We start from the raw sequence: 23775 nt of genomic DNA, 5'->3' as shown, positions 1-23775 counted from the left end.
AATAAATCAGTGCCCGTCTGGTCAGCTCCATAGGTGGTACTTACCTCCCTTCTAGTAAGCGGTTAACCTGTCTTACCCTCAAGATGGATATTCTGACTTTGCCTTTAAAAAGCATCTTTGCTAAGTATAGGAATTGCTGAAAAATGCAGTTGGTTTAGTTTGCCTACTGAAAGTGCAATATTGAATCAGCTATAGACAAATGTCAAACAAATTGGTTAGCCTTTCCAAGAAGAATAAAGGAAAATGTACCAAAACCAATATTAAAAAGAAAAAAAGATGAGAAAGGTGAGAAAAACTATAAGCTGCTCCTCAATAATTATTTTTGTGCATGCTTACATCTAACATATAAGATCTTACATCTACATCTTACATCTAGGTACTCTGTGGTTAGTGTGAAGCAGGTATTTTACTTCTGTTGAGGGAGAGGGGAAGTGATCTCAATTTATTTTGTAGTTATTGCAGTATGCCTCAAGAAAGGAATGTGCCTGAATATAGGTATTGCAAAGTAGTTGATCTATGGTAACTCGCTGTGCGAGGGGAACTTACCCATGTGCCTAAGCTCTGTTTTTGAAATCTATCATGCTGTTTAAAAGTTGCCTTGTTATGTTTGCTGGTTTTTCAAATAGTTTTGAGCAGCCATGCTTTGGTTCTCAATTAAACAGACAATTTCTTTAGGCATTTTTTGCTGCTTCATTGAGTAAAGAAAAAGTTTTATATCCATTTATTAGATTTACTGGTAGTTTAATATTCAAAACTCGCAGAACGAGAATGGCAGCTTGGAAGCATTCTCAAATGCTCATGGTTAACAGTGTTTTAAAGCTAAGAATAAAGTCCTGAATTATCTGATAGAGGTTGCTGTTTTATTGATATCTTTCTTGATGGGCTGGGGAGTTGAGTGGACTTGCTAAAAGAAAACATTAATTGTTTATTTCTAGAAAGATGTTGCTTACGTTGTAGTTTCAGCATGATACAGTTCTTGGCATTAGTCTTCTAAATCTTGATTAATTCCAATTCTGTGTTGCAGCTTGTAGTGAATTTCTAAGAATTGAAACTGAAGTATTTGCCATATTAATGTTACATATAATATATAAAAGTTTTGTCCAACAGGAAAGAAAGCCGTGATTGTTCTGACTTTTGTAAACTCTGCTTTCCATTACTTTCTGGCCTAGCCAGTTCCCCTGCCTATTCCTTAAAGTTTCAGATACTTGGGGCTCATGTTGATGTAGTCCATAGCATATGGCTACTATTTAGTATCAAACAGTATCATACTGGCACATTCTTGTTTTTTAGCTAAATGGCAGCATTCTGATTCCTATATGGACGCAGTGGCATCCAAGCAAGGTGCAGCTAAGCAGCTGCACCCCATGGGGCAGCCCTGCCTGCATAATTCCTTCCGGCAGCAGTGGACAAGCTCCTCCAGCACCAGATCGCCTGGCACAGAGTGACAGACGTGGTGGCACAGAGCAGCCTGCTCCAGAGGGCCTGCAGGAACATAGGAGGAGCCGGGAGCACCCACTGGACAGTGAAGACCTGTGCGGTCTTGGCCTTGTGCAGGGCAGGGTTCACACAGCCACAGACGCTTTTGGAAACAGATCTGCTTTCCCCACAGAGATGGGATACCTTTAATCACTGAGTTCGGGCCTGCATCCTTCTCTCCAGCTTCCCTCTCGCAGCACTACTCATGGGAGCTGAGTTGGAAGTTTTGTTGCCATGTGTCGGTGTCAAAATTGTGAACAGAATAGCAGCAAGGAGAAATACAGAGAGAAGATGGGGGTAATAGGGACGGAAGCATTTGAGTGAGTTGCATGACAGAATCAAGAATAGAAGCCAGAAGTCTGCAGTCTAGCTGTCTTCAGTTCCCTCAAAGGAAGGTGCAAATCCCACTGGAGAAATATCTGCCTTTTTCTGTGGACCAGGGAAAGTAAGAGTTTTGAAGAGCTGTCAGTTGCTCTGACAGCTCAGGTGATGGTGGACTGCTCTTTGGGATCAAAAGGTGCCAGTCCTGCAGATGTCTGTTATTATTTTATAAGGTGATATTTAATAATTTTTTAAAAATTTGAATATTAAAAAAACCCTGTCTAATTAAGACCTTTTGCCCTATCTCTTCTTCCACATGTTAAAAGAGTGCAGAGTTTCTAAATTATGCACCCCAAAGTAAAGAAATGCTGGGTTTTGTGCAACCATAACTTGGCCTTCTGGAACATATAATTTAATTATGTTTTAATAGACTTTTTTCCCTAGGGTCACCACCTCTTTTAGGGTAAAGGGCTAGTTAGTCTGTTTAGTCTGTTCTCTGGGAATGTATTGAGACTGCAACAGAAAACTGATGTCAACATATACAATTTCATTTGTAGTAAATGTTTTTAATGACAGTGAAGTGGCCTCAAGTTGTCCTGCATAAAGTTTTGCTTAGACAAAGTTCATTTGTATTACTATAGCCAAGTCATGTAAACTAACACTCTAAAACTGAAAAGTTTATCGTAGATGGCCGTGAATTCCTGATTTTCCAGGTCTCTGAGAGATTTGAGTACTGATTTGCAAAAACAGCATTCAAAACTGCAATTAAAATAATTAGGTGTGGTCCTTTATGTCTTGACAGATCAGTAAAGTGGTAAGTATTCTGAAAAAATCTAGTTATGGACTTCTCAGCTTGGCAACCCCAAATCTGCTTGCCCTTTTGACAGATTTGCCATTTCTGAGTGCGTTGGTTCCTGTAGTATCAGTTCCAGTCTTTGGGTATAGAGAAAACAAATTTACTAATGACTGAAAGAGGTAAGCTGTCTATGTCACAGGGGGACTATTGGTTATTGTTTTATTCACTAAACACTGAACAAGGCAAGTTATGGGAAATATTGTATGTTGTCATGTAAATAAAGATTTCTTACATAAAGCAGGTGAACAGAAGCTATGAACTGTATTTCCAATAAATCTCAACTCTGTTTCCTAGTTTTTAAGGGCTTAGCTATGAAAACCTTGCTAACATGCTTTTAACTTACATGCCCAGAGAGGGGTGTCTTGCTCTGTGGGCATTCCATGTGTGGCTTACCTGGTCACTTGGTCATTGTTCTGTGTACTTCATATTGCTCGCATAATTTTTTTTAAAAATTTATTTACAGATTTGCTTAAATGAGGTGTACATCCCTATTCTGTCCTTAAAAAGAAAAATTAATGCTTTATATTGTACTTTTCTCCCATCAACCTCTTTCTATTTTTTTCTGTGAAACTTGCATTCCTTCCAACACAATTCTTTACATTTTATGTCAATACTGGTTCTGCCACGTTTTTTGTAAGCAGCGAGAGCATTCTTAGATATATATATGAAAGGAATTGCGGGTAGCTTTTCAGGTGGAGAGGTCTTGTGGTCCAAGGTGCTGATACCCTGTTAATTTTTACATTCTTGTGAGATAACGACTCTCATTCATCCTAACCCTCCCATAATTGCAATGTTTTAGCCACTCTTATCTCTGTTGTATTTAATCACAGTTGAAATATTAATGTACTCTTCGACCTAATTGTTTTCAAGCAAATCTTCAGTTTTGCTGAAGAGCGTAGGGTCTAAGCATACAATATGAATGTTTTTACTGTCTTTTGTGGTTAATTAGAAAACAGCGTATAGTTTAGAAAATTTTCCTAAATTTAAAGATTCTTTAAATTTCTATCTGAATACTTGCATCACTCAAAAGAAACCTGAATAGGCACACATTACCGATTTAGCCCTCCTGTACTGAGATTTATTACCTTATTATTTTGATTTGTATTTCAGTGGTACTTCTGAGTTCCTATCTTCATCTGGCTCTGTGCTTCCCACCCTGAAAAAAAATTATTTTCTAGCTAGGCAATACAGGCAGTGTGAGAAGGGAAATGTAATCTTTTCACAGTTAAGAAACTGTAGAGGCAGAAATAGAGACTGAGTGTCCTCAAGTCAACGATGTCTCTGGGAGAGCCAGAAATTGAACCCACATGTCTTGCTTAGTCCCACTGAATCACGAAACAGTCTTTCTCAAAATAGAAGAAAATGCATTTGTTAATACACTCATCTCAATGCTTTTTCTGTGGACACTCTTTTAAGCATCTGACTTTTTTGTTTCAATTCATCCTGTTCTCTTTTGTTTCATTTCCTAGTTTGCATTAATATATAATGCGTGATAGAATGGGATTCAAAACTTCACTGTGTGAAAGATTGAATCAGATTCAGCTTAAATAGTAGTCTGAGCATAACTAAACCATTCTTTCAAAGAGATTACATTTCTAGATAATCTTTGTTGCCACTGCTATGTAGAACATTTGTCTGTTTCCATTTATTTTTCATAAATGGATGAATATGCAAAGACAGTGTGATACTTCAGACCTGCTTATAAGAAAGAACTTGTTAGTTCTAAAAATTTTTCTACTTTAAAAAAGCCCAAACTGATAATATCTTAGACTATAGGCAAGATTTTAATTTATTTTTGAAGTTTTCATAAACTGATAATTTTTAATGCACTGTGCATACTTTGGAATTGGTGTGTCTGATCCCTTTCCTCTGCCAGTGATACGGGGTGGATCTTCTTTTTCCTGGGGAAGTTACCTGCTTTTGTATTGGGGATTTGTTCAGCAATGTAGGTGCAGGACCACTGTCCTGTACTGACTTCCCGAGACCTGTTTTTACCCGGACATGTGAACAAACTAGCCCTCAAAATCTCAATCAGCTATAGTCAATCTACATGTTTGAAAAACAAAACAGTTTATTGTGTAACTTGAAAAACTCTCTCAGGAAGCCATTGAAGAATTGGTCTCTTCTTTTTTTTGGTCTCTTGTTGAGCTTTAATATCTGAAAACTGTTTTGGAGGTTGTGAGTGCTACTCAACATAGGTATAAAATACCAAACTTTGACGTTGTTGTGGCAACTCTGCTTTTTTAACAGATTGCCAGACACTGCATAGAACTTAATTAGCTGAATCCCTGATCTGGGGGCTGGACTTGCTCTGGGTGCTCTGTGTTGTATTGAAGCCAAGTTGCAAGCTGATGTTTTGTTGTGTGTGGTTATAGGCAACGGCCAAAAGTTAGTTTTATGTTAACACATCTGAAAAGAGAGTCTCAGGTGGAAGGCAGGTTTTGCATTGTGTGTATCAGCTCATTTACAGCCTTTAAGCTTAATCTTTTAGTTTTTGAAGCTCTCTGGAGTTGTTTTTTTTTTTTTTTTTTAATGTCTCCAGATAGAACAAATGGAATATTGTGAGGGGAGACTGAATGCAATGTGCATTAAATGGTGCAGTTGGTGTCTCCAGAAAGAGTACCGGCAAAAGATCTTGCCGATAATACACATCTTGCAGTGTTTTATCCTAAGCAAAAAACTTAGGAAACAATTGGGCTGATTGGCATAGCAAGAATAAAATACATGTTTGTGAGCGTGCTTCTTAAAAAAAAGCCTAGTGTTTGTACTGTAGCTGTGTTAACATTCTGTCTGCCTTTGTAAAACTAACTGCAATATCAAGTGCACCTTGGTATGAATCTATCTTAAAATTTTACTGGGAAGAATACTGCAAAAGTTACAGCTGTCCAGGCATATAAAATAGCATTTGGAAGGAAATGCGTCTTACAATTTTTAGCTCTGCTTTGTCAGCGAGGTACTGCAACTGCTGATTGTGCCTATTTAGGCAGTGAGTGTATTATGAACACAGACAGAATTTTAAATGGACAAATGGGGGAAAAAAAAGAAGAGACCTACATACTAGATATACTTGCTTGAAATTTTACTTCTGAACAAAATAATCTGGAAATTTTTAGTAGTGATTACATTGTATTCATCTTTAATCAGTGGCTGTATAGATACTTGCTACATACTGCTGCAAAGTACTGTGAACTTCCAAGGAAAGGCTGAAAAACATCCCCTCTTAATTGCGTACTCACGGTATACTTAGCATCAGCCCTGAGTTTTGAGACCAAGGACATTGTTTACTTTGTTCCCTGAATTTCAAAACTTTGTTAAAAGCCTTGTCCAGTAATCTTGCTACCTATTTTTTCTAGTGTAGCCATGTTGTTCACTGTGTCACGTTGTTTCTCAAAGTGGTTGCCATCCATTGACGCCACTGAGCTAGGAGAAGACTAGAGGGATCACAGAAACATCAAACACAGCATAAATTAATCAATTTTATTTCCTTGCCTCTTTGTAATTGTTAATCACAATGAACTTTTCTTTAGTTCAACAGAAAACTTTTATGTGCAAAAAGGATATTGTTTTTGATAAATGTCTTGAAAGAAAAATGAGCTTTAGAATTAATAATAACTAAGAAAAAGGAAGGATATCTTAAATTCTGTGAAATACGTTATAAAATTAAATCCTGATGAAGTGCATGGCTGAAGTTCTGTATCTACACTGATATTTTTTATTCTTCATGTGAACTGAACAGTCTTAATCGTGTTCACTGGGGTGCATGGGGGACATTAGTGGGGACTCTCAAGGCACAAAGGGCTCCTGGGTGCCCAGTGCATGGAGTAGTGAGCGGTGGGTGTCCGTAAGCGTCTCTTTACCTTTGGAGTTAAACAAGCTTGCAACAGTTTGCAGCAAACTATGTGCATCGCTGAACACTTCCAATTATTCTGCTTGTAAAAAGAAAGGATATATTGACCAAGGGCGGAAAAAGTGCCCTTTGTGACTGCTTGAAAATGTTGTGTCCTTTCTTGTTACAAAAGTTTGCCAATAATAACATTTGGGTGTGACTAAAGCAATTAAATTTCTTGGAATTAGAATTAATGCTGATTCATTAATCGAAGATAGGATAATGTCAATTTGGATTAATTGTGGAATAATGAGTAAAGAGCTTAGCCAACAATAGGAAGGCTGCATGTTTTTGAAACTCAAATTGGATCTAGTCTAAGCAACCAGAATATGAGAAACTGTTGCAAACAATTTTGGAACAGAGCTTTGTTCACCCTTCAACACTTTTTATCTTCAACACTCTTAAAGGAAAAGGAAACTTCTGTGAAAATCTCTGCTTCTTGGCGATGGGAGCAACCTGAAAATATAATTGAGAAACTATAGAACAAACCTAGGTTGTGTTTCTTCCTGGTAACTGTTCTTTTCTTTTCTATCATATTATTTTGTTGAGAAGTGATCTAGTAACTGTCATCTGGGAATTTATATATTCTGTTGATTTGGAAGAAAGAGAGACTTTAGGAGATAAGCCCATCACGTCATAAAAATCCGTACTTTTTTGACTCTTGATATATTAAGTATATTTAAACTGCATATTTAAATATTTATATTTATGTATAGCTGAGCCTGAAGAGTCAGAGCCTGACCCTGATGTCTTAATGTATCACCTAACATATATTGAGATGTGTGCCCATGCAATGTAAATAGCACTCAGAGCTATAATTGAACCATAAGATAAATGAGTATATCATATATTTTGCATGGCCTCTAGCTCTAATTCTTCTCCATCAGTACAAATCCAATATTCATAATTAACTATTTTCAAAATTAAATGTCATAGTAGTGTGTTTCTGTCTAAAAATGATACAATAGACTAGGATCTGGAGAAATTCCAGCCAAGGGAAAAATTCCAGGCACGGTCAATTATAGTACTGCTTTATATAAGAAAGTGTAGTATTAAGGTCTGGTGTCCCTGAAACCAGGACTTTGAACTGATGGGAAAGTGAAGTTCCTAGTGTAGACCCAATACTTGTTTCTAGCCCTGAAGATTCTGTAATTACAGACTTTGAGTGCCTGATATTTTTGCTCATAGGAAAGCTATTCCAGGTTATTTCTAGAAGGCTGACAATCTTGTTTGGCTAATTTATAAACAACATATATATAAAAAGCTTTCTGGCGTTGCTAGGAAGATGGAGCTGAAAAATATACCGAGAGCTAATGAGCACAAACATAAAATGGAGCATTTTAAGATGTTGCATGCTTGGAAAGGGTGAATGAGTTAAGAACTTTGGTCATGCTAAATTAAAACATTAGTGATATGTGTTATAGCAATAAAACGTGTATGCTATCTTATTAAACACCTAGTTATGATAACTGCGGTGCTTTTTCAAGAAATATAAGAATAGGAAGCCTTGCTCATGCAGAGAAGGACTGCACTATTGTGCAGGGAAGAACTGCGAAACTTTTAGCACAGGAATAATTGGATGAAATTTGTACTTTAAGAAAAAATCTGTTTTCAGTGATGGATTATCACTTTAACATGAGGACACATTAAGGGAACGGCCTGACTGTATTAACTGCTCAAGTGATGACGATGAGTCAGGGGTGTGATGCAGGTCTGACTGAGGCAAACATTTCTTTATTTCCAGGACAAACAAAAGTATTGATGCGTTTGCCAAAGGCAGAGCTAAGCTTGGGAATGCGGCTGCTAGTACGGTCGTGCAAGTGGAAGCCGCCTCCTGCAAGACGAGGCTGTCAAATGAAGCTTGGGAGGAGTTTGTAGATATATATTCCATAAATACATTACGGATGTAAATGCCAACGTGGAAGAAGGAAGAAATATATGACCAGAAAGTCAATAGCAGCATATGAACGGAGTATAAACTGTCTGTAGATAAATTTAAGCTAGAAATTAGAAGAAAGCAGGCAAGGTAGGACAGGATTTTTCCCACATAACAGAACTCGGTCTTGTTATTTTTTGTTACAAATGCTGATGCTGTCTTAGAAATAATCATTCTTTTGCCCCAGCCACTCCTGATTGAAAGTTTCCAGCATCAGATGAATGAGTTGCTGAAACAGCTGTCCCCTGCAAGAAGTGCAGGCAACAAGCCTAGCTGTTCTCAAGTTAACTTTGCCAAGCCCATGACCGTGGTTGTCATGGTGTGGTGGATTGTGACGACCCACCACTACACGTCATCGCCTGGTGATCTGCAGTTGTCCTGTGCCCCATGCCTACTTACTGCATCACATTTCTCAAATTTTTGTTGTGTCCCCTACAGAGGTTACTCTGAGACTGTTCTTGAAAAGTAGGCAATGTCAGCAGTGGCCACCTTCCCCTTTTTGTTTACCGCTTTGCTTTATTGACCATATCAACAGTGAATTAGCATTAAGTGATCTGGGAGCTGTGAACCACATTAATCTACATTCTTCTCTAATCCTTTGAATTTACTTTCTTGAAGATATATTAGAGATGAGTTTGGTCCGTAAATATATTTAGGAGATAAATACCAGAGGGGGGAAAAAGTATCTTTTATGGTCTTTATAAAGCTCAGAAATAAATCTTTTATATGCAGTAATTGACCCATGTGATGTTTTTTTCCCAGTTTGTTTCAGATCCTTGTGCCAGCAACCCCTGTCACCATGGTAACTGCAGCGCCAGCAGTGATGGCTACCTCTGTATCTGTAGTGAAGGCTATGAAGGAACAAACTGTGAACACTCATTTCCCAGCCTTCCAGTCTCTGGACGGACGGAGTCATCGTCAACCAGACAAAGCAGCCCGGTCTCATCTACCTTGGAGCCCGACATTGTTCTTCCTCGCTCAAGAACAACTGTGACACTACCTACATGGCAGCCAAAAGCCGGGCAGAAAGTTGTAGATCTGAAATGGGATGAAATAGAGGTGAGAGTATTTTGTTTAAATAAAAATGCATGCAAAGGAACGTCTAATGGTTATCATCGTTGTGTTGTCATTTGTGTATAATGTCAGAGATGACTATATGGGAGGACTGAAGATATGATCTCTGAGTTAATATTCTGGTAAAGTTAACCACTAGAAAGTTGACATTTGTTAAGGGTAACAGGCTTAAAGTTGGTCTTTTTGAGGCTATGTTTTTACATACATTGTATTGGATATTTCTTTGAAATGAAATAATATTGTTTATTCTGGTCATTCATGAAAAAATAACCCCCTCAAATATCTCCAAACATCAAATGAATTCAAGACAATCAAAAGATTACAGCAGTACTTCTAACATGATTTTTTTCTGATTAACAGTTACAGTCCCATGTTGCTTTGTGGATCCTGTAGTGTTAAGAAAACATAGCTACTTGAAAATTAGAAATAGCGGTCAATATATAACACAGTGCACAACTGTAGAGATGCAATGACAGGGGAGGAACAACTGAAGCCAATATTATTAATAGTCTTAGGAAAAATGGCTGAGACAATTTTTTTTTTTTAATGAATACTCATTAAAAGAACATTCAATATCTCTGCCTTTAATACAATATCCTTTGGAGGAAATGAGACAGTACAGGCCTATAGGCTCTTTTAGGATTTGACATTCTAGTTCTAGGAAACTTTATTTTATCTTGCCCTGAAGTTGTGAAAGTTGTGAAGTAAAAATTTAAAATAACCATTTTTGAATGTGTCAGGGTTCATGTTTACATACAGCCCTTTGAGTCATAGCTCTGCTTGGGGACTCTGTATTTGAATTCCCGCTTGAAACTGCAAGTTGGCATAGCAGCTTGCCGAGCTCTGCTATCCATCTTAGAACTTCACCTTCACTTGTTATGACTTTCAGCACAGCACTTTACTCCATGTTAAAAATGATATGTGGTTATTGCCTGTTCATAGAGAATTTTCAGATAAGCTTTTTTTTTTTTTTTTTTGTGTGTGACATGTAGAAATATTTTATTGTCTCTTATCTTGGTCAGAAGTTCCAAGAATTCAGTCAATCATTTCTTTACTTCATAATACATCCTGGGATGTAAATTACTATTTTCAGATTTAGCTATCCACATTGGCAGGAAAACTGATTGAAAGCATCCCAGACTTACCAATTAATTTTATAGATCACCCAGAAGATGCCTAGGAAGTTAGAGTAAATGTGTTTGTGATATTTTCAGAGAAACAGTGGACACAAATGCACAGTGCCTACGGTTTCCTGATCTGTTATTAAATTCTTGCTTTTACAAGATACTGCATTGCATCACAAGTATGTTGTAGATTTCATTTATGATGGCCTGCAAAGTCTGATCCATTTATAGACATTGTAATACAGTTTGGTCTTGTCTACACATGTTAGCGTAAATTATTGTTTTTTACCTTTAAATCAACTTTATCACAAATGTTTACATTTTTGATGTCTCAGACTTGACTCCCACGAGCTCCATAGTTTGAATTAGATAGACCTCGTTCATATTTTGTATGTTATTGCTTGCTACACTAAGGAAAACAGTTCAAAATATAACATTTATATTTGCCTCAATACTAGTAATGACATACAACAAATATAAAGAAACAGAAAAGGACAAATGAGTCATGTTTGAAAGAATGAGAAAATTGGAGGAATGAACACTTTGAAGGGATATCAGAGCAGTTAGAAAGCTGTAAACATTTATTATAACTTTTAGTAAATCCATAAACTACAATATCTGGCAAAAGTACAACTGGAATGTACACAACATAAGATCCTTAAGAAATGACCTCTGCTTTCCGCTGTTTGTACATTCTTTTTATTAGCAAATCTTAAGGGTCTTGCAGAGATTCTAATATCTGCAAACCAACAAAAAGTAGGAGAACTTAACCCAGTTACAACTAAATATTAATCTTTACATGTGAAAATCAAGTATAGGTGGGAAGTATGTGTATTCATAAACTTAACAACTAAGTATCAATTATTTACCTCTTGATGCCTTTTTAATGTGTGTATTAAGTTCATTCTGTTACGTGACCATCCTTCTCCCTTTTTCTTTGACATCTGTCACTGTAAGGATGGTTGGAGGTCTCTGCACTATTCTCTTGGAGATAGGAAGCCAGTACTCCTGCATGTGCCGTTCCTACAGCAATTGGTACTAGAAGTCTCCAAGTTGATCCAGAGATCACTCACCTATAATAATGTTATGTATGTGCAAAATGCATCCCAAAGCCACAGAAGGGAGCATTTGTTTTGGGGGTAGCAGTGGTACCTTTTTTTGATCTTGTTTATGCCAACTTAGTAATGAGCACTGGCAATAATGAAGCTTGTTGGTGAAGAAATATTTTAATTTCAGTAGACCGTTAAAATCTTTGTGACATCCTCTTCTTCACAGAAAATGGATTGTAGAGGAAAGTTACTTCATTTGAGTTTATTCAGGAATAAATACATAAAATGTCAGTTGCATCTGTTTTTAAAGTGTTTAAAGGAGTAGGATTCTGCTGAGGTATATTCACACACTGCAAAGCCAAGAAAGTGAACAGGCGTGATTTGAATCCGTGAAAGAAGTTGTTTTTCATCATACTTTGCTAGCCCAAGCAAATGCATTCATGTATCTTCTTTAGCTTTATTTAAATAAACTGCTGAAAGTAATATTGGTTTGTGTGAAATATATGTTTGATATTGCATGACCCACAGATTAGATCTGGAGTACAGGAAGTTATAGGGCTAGTTACTGAGCATTTCTAACTCAGACCGTGTCCTATTTCAGTGGAAATTATGGTAGGCAATGTATGGAGAACAAGCTTTGTTTCTTAAAATACCCTCTACCATATCTATTATTGTACTGTAAAACATATGTCAGGCAAAGAGTACGGAGTTTGGAGAGAGAGCACTGAAGCAGAAACAAACAATGATCTGCTTTCATTGCTTAGTGTCATCCCTGCATGTCCTGATCAATTAAGGGCATGCCCTTTCCTGTGTCAGGTTTCCCTGGTGTGTTCTTCAGTTTGGAGTCTGGTATTTAACTGCATAAGTAACATTTCTGCCTGGTGTGCATTTTATATAGATCCATTAAGCATTTCAGCTAAACAGGTAGTTGACAAGTTGGTATTTTAATAGTTCCACCCTTCTGTGTGTCTTCTGTTATCTGAGAAATACAAGCAGTTTATAAATCAGAATTGCATTATTAACACTAATATGTAAATTATTTGTGTCTATATGTTTTTAAGATGTTGTGATGGGTCTTGCATTTTTCTCAATCTAGTGTAGCATAGTGATTTCTCTGTTCTTTGGAAGACACTACAAGAGAGAGATGCTTCTGTGGAAGAGAAGGTTCCCAGGTGCTGATTTAAGACATTGTCTCTGATCTACATGAAAGCGAAGGGGGTGCTGATTTGCTTGAAGGTCTGTTCCAAAGCCTCCTTGGTTGAGGCTTCAAGAGTAAAGAGTTAAGTGTTAGCAGGAAGATGCTCCCTTTCCTCACATAACCTTCATCCTTTTCTGCCCCTTTTTAAAAGGGGGGAAAAAAAGTAACTATTGTTTTTTGTGTTGCGAAATCTACTGAGCTTTCTTGAGCTTCATAGACAAGCAAGGCTGCTGCTGTCATCATTGGATCTTTCAAGTCAATCTGTTTTCACATTTTATACGGTTACTGCAAGTGAAATATTGTTCTTCATACTCTTTTGCTTGTCTGCTCAGAGAGAAATTTTGCTGGAATCTGCCATATGAAAGCTCTCACTATTTTGTAGCGGCAAAGTTTGCATGGAAGCTCTTTCAGGAAGCTTTGGGGACTCGGGAAAAAATTAACACCTGAGACTAGCAAATTGTCTAAGAGAAGGATGTTGTATGGTGACAGCTGGACATTTTTTTCCTTTCCCTAGATACTAGGGACACGCTTGGCAATGCATGCTTGACCAGATTTCCTCTGTCACTTTTGCACCAGTTGAAAACATACGGGTGTTTTAGGGGATGATTTCTCAGACAGCTCTTGCTATAAGGAATTAGTCTATCTTTTTCTGATGTGCAAATCAGGGGCGACAAACCCAGACCATTAAGGAAAAAATGTTCCCTTCTACTGGTTTCCTTGTTGTATCAGGAATTTATTTTTGTGCTCAGCTGTTGAAAAAGAACTTTGTTTTTATGTTGGACAAGTGAATTGTTCCGCTTGCAAGACAGATACACCTAGCAATCCAGACTTCCTCAGTCCAGTGATCTTTCATGTTTCAGTATAGAAAAGATTTATCTTGACAAAAATCAAAGAAAAAAGAAACAATCGCTAATCCCACTCAAATAATGGTTGCAACAAAGTTTTCTGTATACAAAATCGTAAGATAAAAATAGCAGTTTCCTACTCATATATTGCTTTTACTAGCTCTCAAAAAATTTTCAAAGGAAATCAGCAGTATTATTCACGTTTTACAGCTGGAGATACTGAAGCACAGAGCAGTGAAGTGACTTGCCAGGTATGCAGCCAGCAGTTAGAACGCTAAGCGTGTGAGTGCTAGTCTAACCTTTTATTTATAGTGCAATACTGATGCTCAGTTTTTAGCTTTTGAAACTAATGATTAAAGACTACAATAAACTTGTAATTACCCTTGCAATAGGGGCAGCATTTGTTGTACGTGTGTTCTTAGTAAATTCGAAAGGAGTCACATGGGTCAGGTGGAAACTCCTGAAAGAGGGTGTAGATTGCTCCTGCTCTGCAGCTCCTGAATATTCTTGAGAAATAGTTCTTCTTGAAACAGACCTTTGAACCTTTGACTGCTTTATGCATTACTAAATGTTCATGCAGTGTTTTTGCCAAAGTATGCTATGGAGGAGAGTGAAAAAAATCTTGGAGGAGATATCCATTTGAGGTTACTAAATACACAGAAACTACACCTCTAGAAATGACAGCTTAGGAAATCCTTGACTTGAAAATGGGTGGAGGCTGAAGGAAATACAAGATTTGTTTTAGAAGCCTCTATTTTTCTTATGCTTTTAGAAAAAGATATCATAGAAACAAGTAAAGGATATTAAAGAAAAGATTCTGTTGCAGTAATCTTAACTTTCTTCTAGATTCATTCTGTAACTTCACCAAATCTCTCCTCTATAATATGTGTGTATGGAACTTTCTATGCCAATGCCATTCTGACAGACAACTTGGTGTAAGCATCGCTGGATAAGTGATTCCCTTTAATGTATTTATTTTCAAAACACAGACCAAAGCATCTCTAAAAGCTCACACAAAACTTGTGTGAAGCTCTAAATACCCAAACAAAACATATGTGAAGTTTACCCAAATTATACTTTGATATATTTCATTGCTAAAAGATGTTTAAAATACCAGCTTTCCTGAAGTCAAACCTCTCTTATGCCCTTTCAGGATAGAAATACCTTTTCCATGCTGGAAAGAAAATTCTAGAGAGGAGAATCATGTTTTTTTGTTGTTCTTGTTGTTTGGGGTTTTTTTGGTAGTCTGGTGCTGTCTTTAAAAAGTATCTGGATTCTTAACTATTCTTTCAGGAATCATCCCACTTTGAAATCCTTGAGAGTTTTGGGGGGGAAAAATCCCCCAAAATGTCAGGATTGACTGCCTCTCATTGTTTTGACCTAAAAGTACATGGAGTAGAAGCATCTGTGGCCAACCTCACAGAATTTGATGACGGTTACATCCTAGCTTACTCTCTGGTGACCTGAACTCATAGTCTGAGTGTAAAGATTTGAGTACGTCGAATTTTTGCTTAAGGAGATTGTTTCCATAGTGTTTTTCTGTGTTGTTCAAAACAGCTCCATACACTTTGCAAGAAGAAATGGCCATTACTTGTTCAAGGAACTAACATCGATTGCATGAATGGTTTTGTGAAGTCAACATTCATTTTAGTGGCCAGCTTGAGACAAGAAGGCATCTGGCTAATACGATGACCCAGATAATCTATCTGAGAAAGTGTCATTGCATAAGATAACTTACTGCGCTTGTTGAAACATATACCTCTTCATATAATATTGATGTTGTTATCCTGTATAGGAAATACCATGTTTTAGTAGTGTTATCTAGAGGATTGCAGTGCATCAAAACCTTCTCTTACTGGATTCTCTTTACAATATGATTGCTGACTCCACAAAATGAATTCAGCTCAGATGAGCGAAGAAACACAAACTGTCTGTGATAGGATTGGCTGGGTAGATATGCAGACTTYCTTACATTAAATTTAAGTGCTACAATAACTGGCAAGATTTCTTGGTTTGATACCGTTTTTGGATGCAGTCTGTCAGTCTTCCCTTGGTGTTCTTCAGAGAGGCACTACTCCTACTCTAGACACTTTTGCTTTTCTCTCCCACTGCTGAGATGTGTTAGAAATAGGCTTTTATTTTCTTTCTGTTCTGGTGTTCTTTCAATCATCCTGTGTGAAACTCTTGAGAGTAGCAGCAAATACACTCACATTGGGGTAAAGCATCTTGCCCTAGTTTTTCTGAACCAGTAGTTTAACTATGCTAGAGAATAAGAGAACTCCTTTTCTTTCTTTTTGTCCCATGTGAGTGGGATTTGCCTCTGCACCAGCAATGAGCCTGGATTATTTCCTGGCATCTTGACTGCAAGAAGACAGTAATTGATCCCTTTCTTTTGATTCTATTACATTGTCTTTTATTTTCCTCCTTCTTTATTTCTCTGCAGACAGATGATCAAGATTTTGTAGTCAAGATCTAACCTCTTTTATTTTTTTCTACAATATTTTTCCCCTTGCATTAAGGAATGCTGACAGGCACATTGTATTGCTTAGAAAATAAAAGTGAATTCTTGTCTCTCTTCAAGTGTTGAAAAAGGAGAAATCCTGCAGGCCTAATCCTGATGGAAAAGTAGATTTATATTCAGAAAAAGCAAAACTGCAAGTTATGAAACTTGCTTTTTTGAGTTAAAAGTTAATATGTAATGCCTTGGAAGAAGATTTGAAAGAGTTAGCATTTGCAAAAGCGTTCCTTATATTGCGTTTGTCTTGATGACTGCTGTCCTACTGAAGAAATGAAAGGTTCTTTTTAAATAATGATGCTAGTTTTCATGGGAGACCACCCCAGAACGTAACCTTGTTTTTCTCAAAGAACTAATTTTTATACTCTTTCCATTAACATATTGTCTTTTCAAGTATGTTTTATTTTTTTAAGCTTAGAGTTTGTGGTGTTTTTTAAGCACTGATTTTTGTCCTGACCCTTTTCAGTAAGAGGATTTTATATTTATCTCTTTAGTTAGTTCAAGAATAATGTGTAATCCAGGAATGCTGTGTGCATTCATGTATTCTATTTAATTCTAGACTAATTTGCTCCACTTTGCTTTGGCTGCAAGACCAGGCAGATTTCTTTGTTGCCTTTAGGACTAAAAAGATGAGAATGGCTTTTTGAGATGGAAAGGCAATAGGCTAATCAAAGAGAATCTTTACAGCCAGCATAGGAGGAAAATGTCACTTAAAATATACATGTGTGTGTGTGCACGCAACTGTGTGTGTGCATGCCCACGTGCTTGTTTGTGTAACCTTTGCGGATGCTTACAAAATGAAGCTCTGGAGTTTTGTGACAGCTTTGATGTCACTGAGGTTGCAACGGGAGTTTACACCAGTAAAGAGTTTGCGGGCAACTGGCTCACAGGGTGAATTTTTATGCAGAGAATCAGCACAGTTGAGGTTGGCACCTCTAGAGATCATCCAGTCCAACCCCCCCCAGCTAGAGCAGGTTGCTCAGGACCGTGTCCAGTTGGTCTTGAATATCTCCAAGGATAGAGACTCAACAAGATACCTTGGCAACCTGTTCCAGTGTTTGAAGTATTCATTGATATTCAGAAGTATTCATTACTATATTGTTAATAGGTCTGGCAGGGAATTGCTAAGGCAATGTGAATTTCATCATTCCACTTACAGACCAGTTTTACGTTTGAGATAGTATGGGCTGCTTTGCAAGTAGTAAAGCCGCCTTCTCTAATCCTTTAAACTCACAGCATTGAGATACAAAAGAAATATGAACACGTATTGCTGTAGTAGAATGGCTGCATTTTGTACTGTTCAGGATTAGTCTGACAGTATTAATAAGGCCTTGCAGAATTACAAATATATGTTAGGTCAGCTTTCAAAGAAACACACTGTGAAATTTCATATACAACAGATGTCTCCAGAAAACTACTTTCAACAGTGAAAGACTGCATATATGTATCCTGGCCTAAGACTTAAAGAGCCTTTGTATGTTACTTTTCTTAGCTTCATCGAATTAAAGCCTAGTACACTTAATTTACCAAAACAGTAAAAGCAGTCATATAAAAATATTGTCTTGGGATCTCTGTCTGTGTTTTAGCCCTTGTTGAATTACATGTATATCTCTTTTTCTGATTGATGTGTAAGGCAGGAGAATATCTATAAAATTCATGCTATTTAATTTTTTAACAAAAGGTGTAACAAGGAAGAACAGTCTTGGGTACCACAACTGATTTCCTTTTCAATCTCATCTGTACTACTGCTGCAGACTGGTAAAGTAATCTTCTAGCTGCATCACTGCTGTCTTTTAAAGGTCCAGATAGGGAGTCTAGGAATATATCTCCTCCTGGAGGCTTTACTCTTGCTTTCTCAGATGATGCTGCTTTTACACAGATAAAGACTCAAAAAGTTAACACTATTTAAATCTTTGAGACATAAATGCATTTTTTTTGTGTGTTATGATTTCTTTTAAAAAGCAAGAACATTATTTAGATAGGAACTTATGGGATGTGTTTGTATTTATACTGATTCACTGGTACAAAGAGGAATACTGTATGTCCTGGTATTGGTGATTTGGTGTTTAAACATTCTAAAATGCATAACATACTGAAGAGGCCATTTCTGTGCTGATATAGGAGCTTATCTTGGTAAGCAGCTCCTAAGCGTACTTCAGGCTCTGGCTGGCTCATCAAGATTTTGTTTTCTTTGGCGACTATTTTTAAAATAGTTGCATCGTTGGTGTTGTATCTATAAGTCTGTTCCTCAAGGAGCTTCCTTGCTGGGTTAAAGGTTCTGTCCTATTGAATGCTTCAGGAGAATTTTTGGAAGAGTTTGATGTCATTGCAGCTATACAGAACGGCTTTTTTAAGATTATCTTTAAATGACTTATAATGGTCTGTTTGTATTTTTGACTGCAGGAATCTTACTTTCATAAATTTTAAAGAGGAATTAGTATAGGAAGGCAGTGTTTATCACATGCTCTTTGTTTTACCTTCTGAAAACCATTTATTTTCCAGTGAGCTCTATTTTAAATATCTCCTACTAGTTCTTGCAGCTTTTTTTTTTTTTTTTTTTTTTTTTTTTGAGAGTGAGACTCACAGACCGTTTTCATCTTCTGAGTTTCTTTTCTTACTGTAACATGTTGGTCGTCTTTGCCCTCATTCTTAGATTTTTCAGTTTTGCAGGGAGCTCTGTTAAGACAGAGGAGGGACATTCTTAGGAATCTGTATACAAATGTTCCACTGCTGTGGAAAAACTCTGTGTAACTTATTTCCTAATTCAGGTGTCCAAGCTGTCATTTTTGTCTCTTTAGTAGTACTTGTCTGATTTAGGATGCTGCTGGCACCATTTTTTGTTCCTTATCAGTGCTACTGCTTCTTCCTGTGTTTTTCATCTGATCCAGGTATCGGCTTTTTCTAATGGAAAAAAGTCAATTTTCAGTTCTTATAAAATCCTGTTTTTCAGTGTCCTACTGTTTTAGATGATTATTTTATCAGATTCATAGAGCATGAAAGCCAGGGCCAATTACAAGCAGAGTTACTAGTTAGATCTGTAATGTCTGACATCTTTCTCTCCTGTTAGAAGTGTCAAAACCCTGCATGTTGCCCTTAGCTCTTCTGATTACCATTGAAATATTTCATATTTATGCTATCCTTGCTGACTAATTCTTATTCTTACATGTTTGCTAACCAAATTCTTTTTGTTTGCTTTTTTTCCCATTTTAATAGGGTTGGGTCTCAGCTGTCCTTTATGCAGCAACTTAGTTCAGCTCTTGCTTTTTTAATTTTCATTATTTTTTATTCTAGTGTCAAAGACATCTGTACACTTAACTTTACAAATTTATAATGGAATAGTAAGGTAAACGAAATGTTTGAAGTATATTCTGGTTTTTTTTCGTTGTGTTCCAAGTTAATGGATGCATGAAATTGTAAAGCTATATAAAAATCGTAACAGTGAGTCTATTCTTAGATATTGTATAACTGTATGGGAACAGAGATGTTGTTTCTTTTTTTCCAATAGGCACACAGATTCTCACAGAAAATGAAAGTTTGAACAGTTTGACTGTTGGCATGTGTAAAAGGAAGAATGTTAGCCAAATTCATTTTAGTTTCATCATGCTTTGAATGTTAGCTCCATAATTTTGAAATCCAAGTTTCAGAAATAGTAATGGATCTATTATCATCTTTCCAAATTTCTTTAAGTAAATTCAACAACACTGTGTCTCATTTTATTTTTGTAACCTATACATACATACATACATACATATATATATATATATATTCATGTTATATCTGCCAGGCAATTCAACAATGAAAAAATGAACTGAGCAATCCATGCATTCTGGGGAGGTGTGAATATTGAGCATTTGCCTTGCCTGAATCAAAATCACTTCTGAATCATTTAAAATTTATTACTTATATAATATCCTGGACTTTTCTTTTCCATGTTTTTGCAGGTGTTTCATATTAATGTTTAAAATATGAATTTGAATTGTACTTTAATTTACAAATTAGATTCTGGCTCTTTTGTTGATGGAAGATTAATTCATGGAAGTGTGTCAGGTTGAATTCTCACTTAGCCAGTATAAAAAGGTTGTGGACATATTCCAGATGACTGACAAAATAATACTGCAAAATCTGTTTAGAAATTTTAAGAAGAAATTGAGGCACTTTTTGCACTACAGTGTGATATTTCATAGTCAAGCTGATGAAGATACCTGAAAACTACTTAATTAAAACTACTTATGATGTTGATGAAGATGAGACAAAGACCCAGTTATGTCGCGTAGGACATTACATATCTGGAATAAAAGTATCACTGGAAACGGTAATAGCCTTCAACCTGCCTTTGTGAAATAATCTTTCTACAAGATATAGATATTTAGGGAGTCTGTCTGTGATTTCTCTCTGTGCTGTATGGTGTCCTGATCTGGTTAATAGTCACTGACTTCCATGCTTAATAGGCATCAGAGATTTGGCAAAAATATCCTTTCACTCTGAACTATGCCCTTAATTTTTCCCCATCTGAAAGCACAGATTGTCCATTCACCTTGGAAAAATGTTATAGCTGGAAAGAGTAATAGTGGGTCTTGTTAGAGCAGGTGGGAGAGTATTTTTGAAAGTAATTTTGAAAGTTTCAGAAATCTCTTTTAGGAAATTGTCCTGATGATTTTTAGAAGATGACTGTTGGGTTACCACTGTTGTTTTAAAAAAAGATTTTCTTGTTTTCTTTGGTCATATTTTGTGATTTAGTGTTAAATAAATATTTTTTTTATCTTCAGATAACCCCAGATGTGGCTTGTGGAAATGCTAGTTCCAATACTTCTGCTGGAGGCCGGCTTATCTCCTTTGCAGTTCCACAGAATACATCAATAAAGTAAGAGTATTTGTCATATGTGATGGAATATAAAAATACTTTTTTTTCTTTTTTTTTAGAGTCAGTTTGCCTGGATATTTTAGACCACTGTCTTTCAGATAGGCACATTTGTCGAATGACTTAAAGTATGTGAAGGAACTTCAGACAGCCTTCAGGCATCTAGCAGTGCCAGGACAGCTCTTTGCATGCTATAACTTTCCTCATACATTTGAGTGTTTTAGAAGATGTAAGCATGTAAACTGTCTCTGAGCCATCAGTATACATTAAGAATTAGGAAAGGCATGTTGAAGATGTCAGTTTGACTTGAGAAAGTACAACATTTCTTTTCTCCTTCATGCAGTGAACTTTTTCTTTAATCTGCAAGCCATACTTGCTGGGGGAAAGTAGTTCTCACTGATTATATAAATAAACTTATTTATTTATATTTGTATTTGATTTTTGGATTATTGCTTTGAGTGTCGTCATCAACTATGAAATCTTTGATTTATGTGTCATATAAACCACATTTTTGAACAATTTAAATGAATTCTATGTTACTCACTTTTTCTATCAAATACTTGCTTTGTAACTTCTAATTAACTGAGTCTAACTTCCTTGAAAGGTCTGATACCATCAACTGGGATGAGGAGTTTTATTACTGGAAATTTTTTCAAATGAAAACCTGCCAACATAGTTCTTCTCTGGCTCGCAACTTTACTGCTATTTTAGAGTTAGATTTTCCCCAGCTAGCCTACTTTTCTCATACTGTCATCTTATCTGCCAGAATCCCAGCTTTCAGTTATAAAAGGCCATGCTCACACGAAAAAACAAACTGGTGCAAGCAGACAAACTGCAGACAGGTTGGAGCAGGGACTGCTGAAAGTGGGAGCTGTCCCACTCCTCCCGGGGAACATTGGATCATGCTCATGATGAGCGTTTTAACCTTGGTAAGGAAGGCATCTGTGAGCGTGGCTTCTCTGACTGCCTCGAATTTGTAAGCAAACAACTACTTCTTATTCCTGAAAGCAAGAATATGTTGAAATTAGTAGTTTTTACAGCTGTATTTAAAACCCTCGATGGAGGGCACCATTTAAAAGCAGTTTGCAGAGTATGCACAGTCATTTTTTGGTCATTTTTTATACTGTATTGTCTTTAGTAATGTTTTATTTTGACAGTTAATCTGGGCAGAGCTGGTTGGAAAGCCACTGCCATTTTTCATGTTATGATGGTTATGTGCTTAAACTGTTTACAGGCTGAAACAGCTCAGTTTCCCAGTCACTTGCAATATCTTTCTTCATTTCATTGCAAGTCCTGTATTAAAGGCCTATGTAACATCTCTGGTTCAATGGCTACATACCTATATAAGGACAATAATTTCAGTTTAATGAGTTTCTTTTGTTTTGACTGTCAGGTGTGACCTAAACTGTGAAACTATTTGCTATCATGTTCACATTAACAGAAGTTGTTATTAAAAGTGAATTGGTCAGCTGTGATGACGGGGATCATTTATAAGCAGAACCAAAACTATTGTCCAAAATCTCCTTAGTTGATGTAGTCACAGCATTTCTCAACTCAGGTCAAATATAATCAGAAAATTTTGCATTTCTTGTTTTGAACACAAATGTGAAATGGCAAGAGAGAGATTGCTCTGTCTTTTTAGTAAGACTGAAAAAATTTCAATACATGAAATCATGGAACAGAGCCTCGTTTCTTGGTATTTGGAGGCCTGTTTTTAGCAAGCGAGAATTAACAGTTTTCAGCATTTGGATGCAGTTGTGTTTGAATTTTTAGAGGATTGTTCAAATTCATTTGGAATTCATTCAGAAGAAATTAATGTAAATATTTGGGAACTTGCCAGATACATGACAAATTTTTATTTTTTCTGTATGGGGGTGAGTTGAAAAAGTATTCTGAGAGGAAAGAAACACCAAGATAGATACAGTGCTCGCTAAAAAATTTTCACCCTGTGGGGCTGAGAGTTTATATGCAGTTGTAGATGATCTTATTTTATCCAATCTGTCTATATTTAGGAAGTCACCACAGACTCAGTGACCTTGGGAGCATTACGTGACTCATTTGATTTACAAGAATAAACTATTCTGAACATTCGATCCAGTAGATCAGACAAATAAGGATTTCTACCAGCATCAGTCTCCAAGTGTTGAATATAATTACCTCAGTGAACAAGAGGACTGGATGTATTTCAACTACAGAAAATGACAGCRTAGTAGTTGTAGAAGGGAGGTACTACGTGAAAAGACTTTAATTCAAACAGTGAAGGCGGCTGTTCTAGCATTATGTAATGTTTATATAAAACTGTTATTGAACATTAAGATATTGTCCCACAAGTATTAGAAACTGAGAGTGTGTATGATTATATCTGCTTTTACATATACCATTATGTAAATCTTAATATCGAGACTTTTTTAATTTTGTGGAAATGTTGAAAATGGAAGATGTGCAAGTAGCTTTACTTCTATGGATAGTGTTTGGAAGAAAACCTTTTTTTAAGTTGGAAACTCAAATAGTTTATTTGCATCTGGCCTTTCCTGGATTCCAAACTTGCTATATTTAAGTTTCCTTCTCTGTTGATTAGTTTTTGTTCTGCAGTGATGTACTTTCTGCTAATGCCGATTTCCCTCAATATAAGAATTT

The 23775-nt window shown here is 36.5% G+C and overlaps 1 protein-coding gene across 1 annotated transcript in view; it reads left to right on the top strand.

Annotated features, from left to right (window-relative positions):
* The window catches only part of DNER (delta/notch like EGF repeat containing), a 100948-nt gene that overhangs the window by 5650 nt on the left and 71523 nt on the right, over positions 1-23775 (top strand). Inside the window, exons 2-5 of the mRNA XM_026087025.1 lie at positions 1291-1532; positions 8284-8413; positions 9238-9534; positions 21047-21141. Of these exons, the coding sequence (XP_025942810.1) occupies positions 1291-1532; positions 8284-8413; positions 9238-9534; positions 21047-21141 (764 nt within the window). The remainder of the gene's footprint in view (positions 1-1290; positions 1533-8283; positions 8414-9237; positions 9535-21046; positions 21142-23775) is intronic.

This window comes from Apteryx rowi, unplaced genomic scaffold (genome assembly GCF_003343035.1).
Source record: "Apteryx rowi isolate R43461 unplaced genomic scaffold, aptRow1 scaffold_70, whole genome shotgun sequence".
Classification (NCBI taxonomy): Eukaryota; Metazoa; Chordata; class Aves; order Apterygiformes; family Apterygidae; genus Apteryx; species Apteryx rowi.
This window is presented reverse-complemented; position numbering and strand designations above follow the sequence as displayed.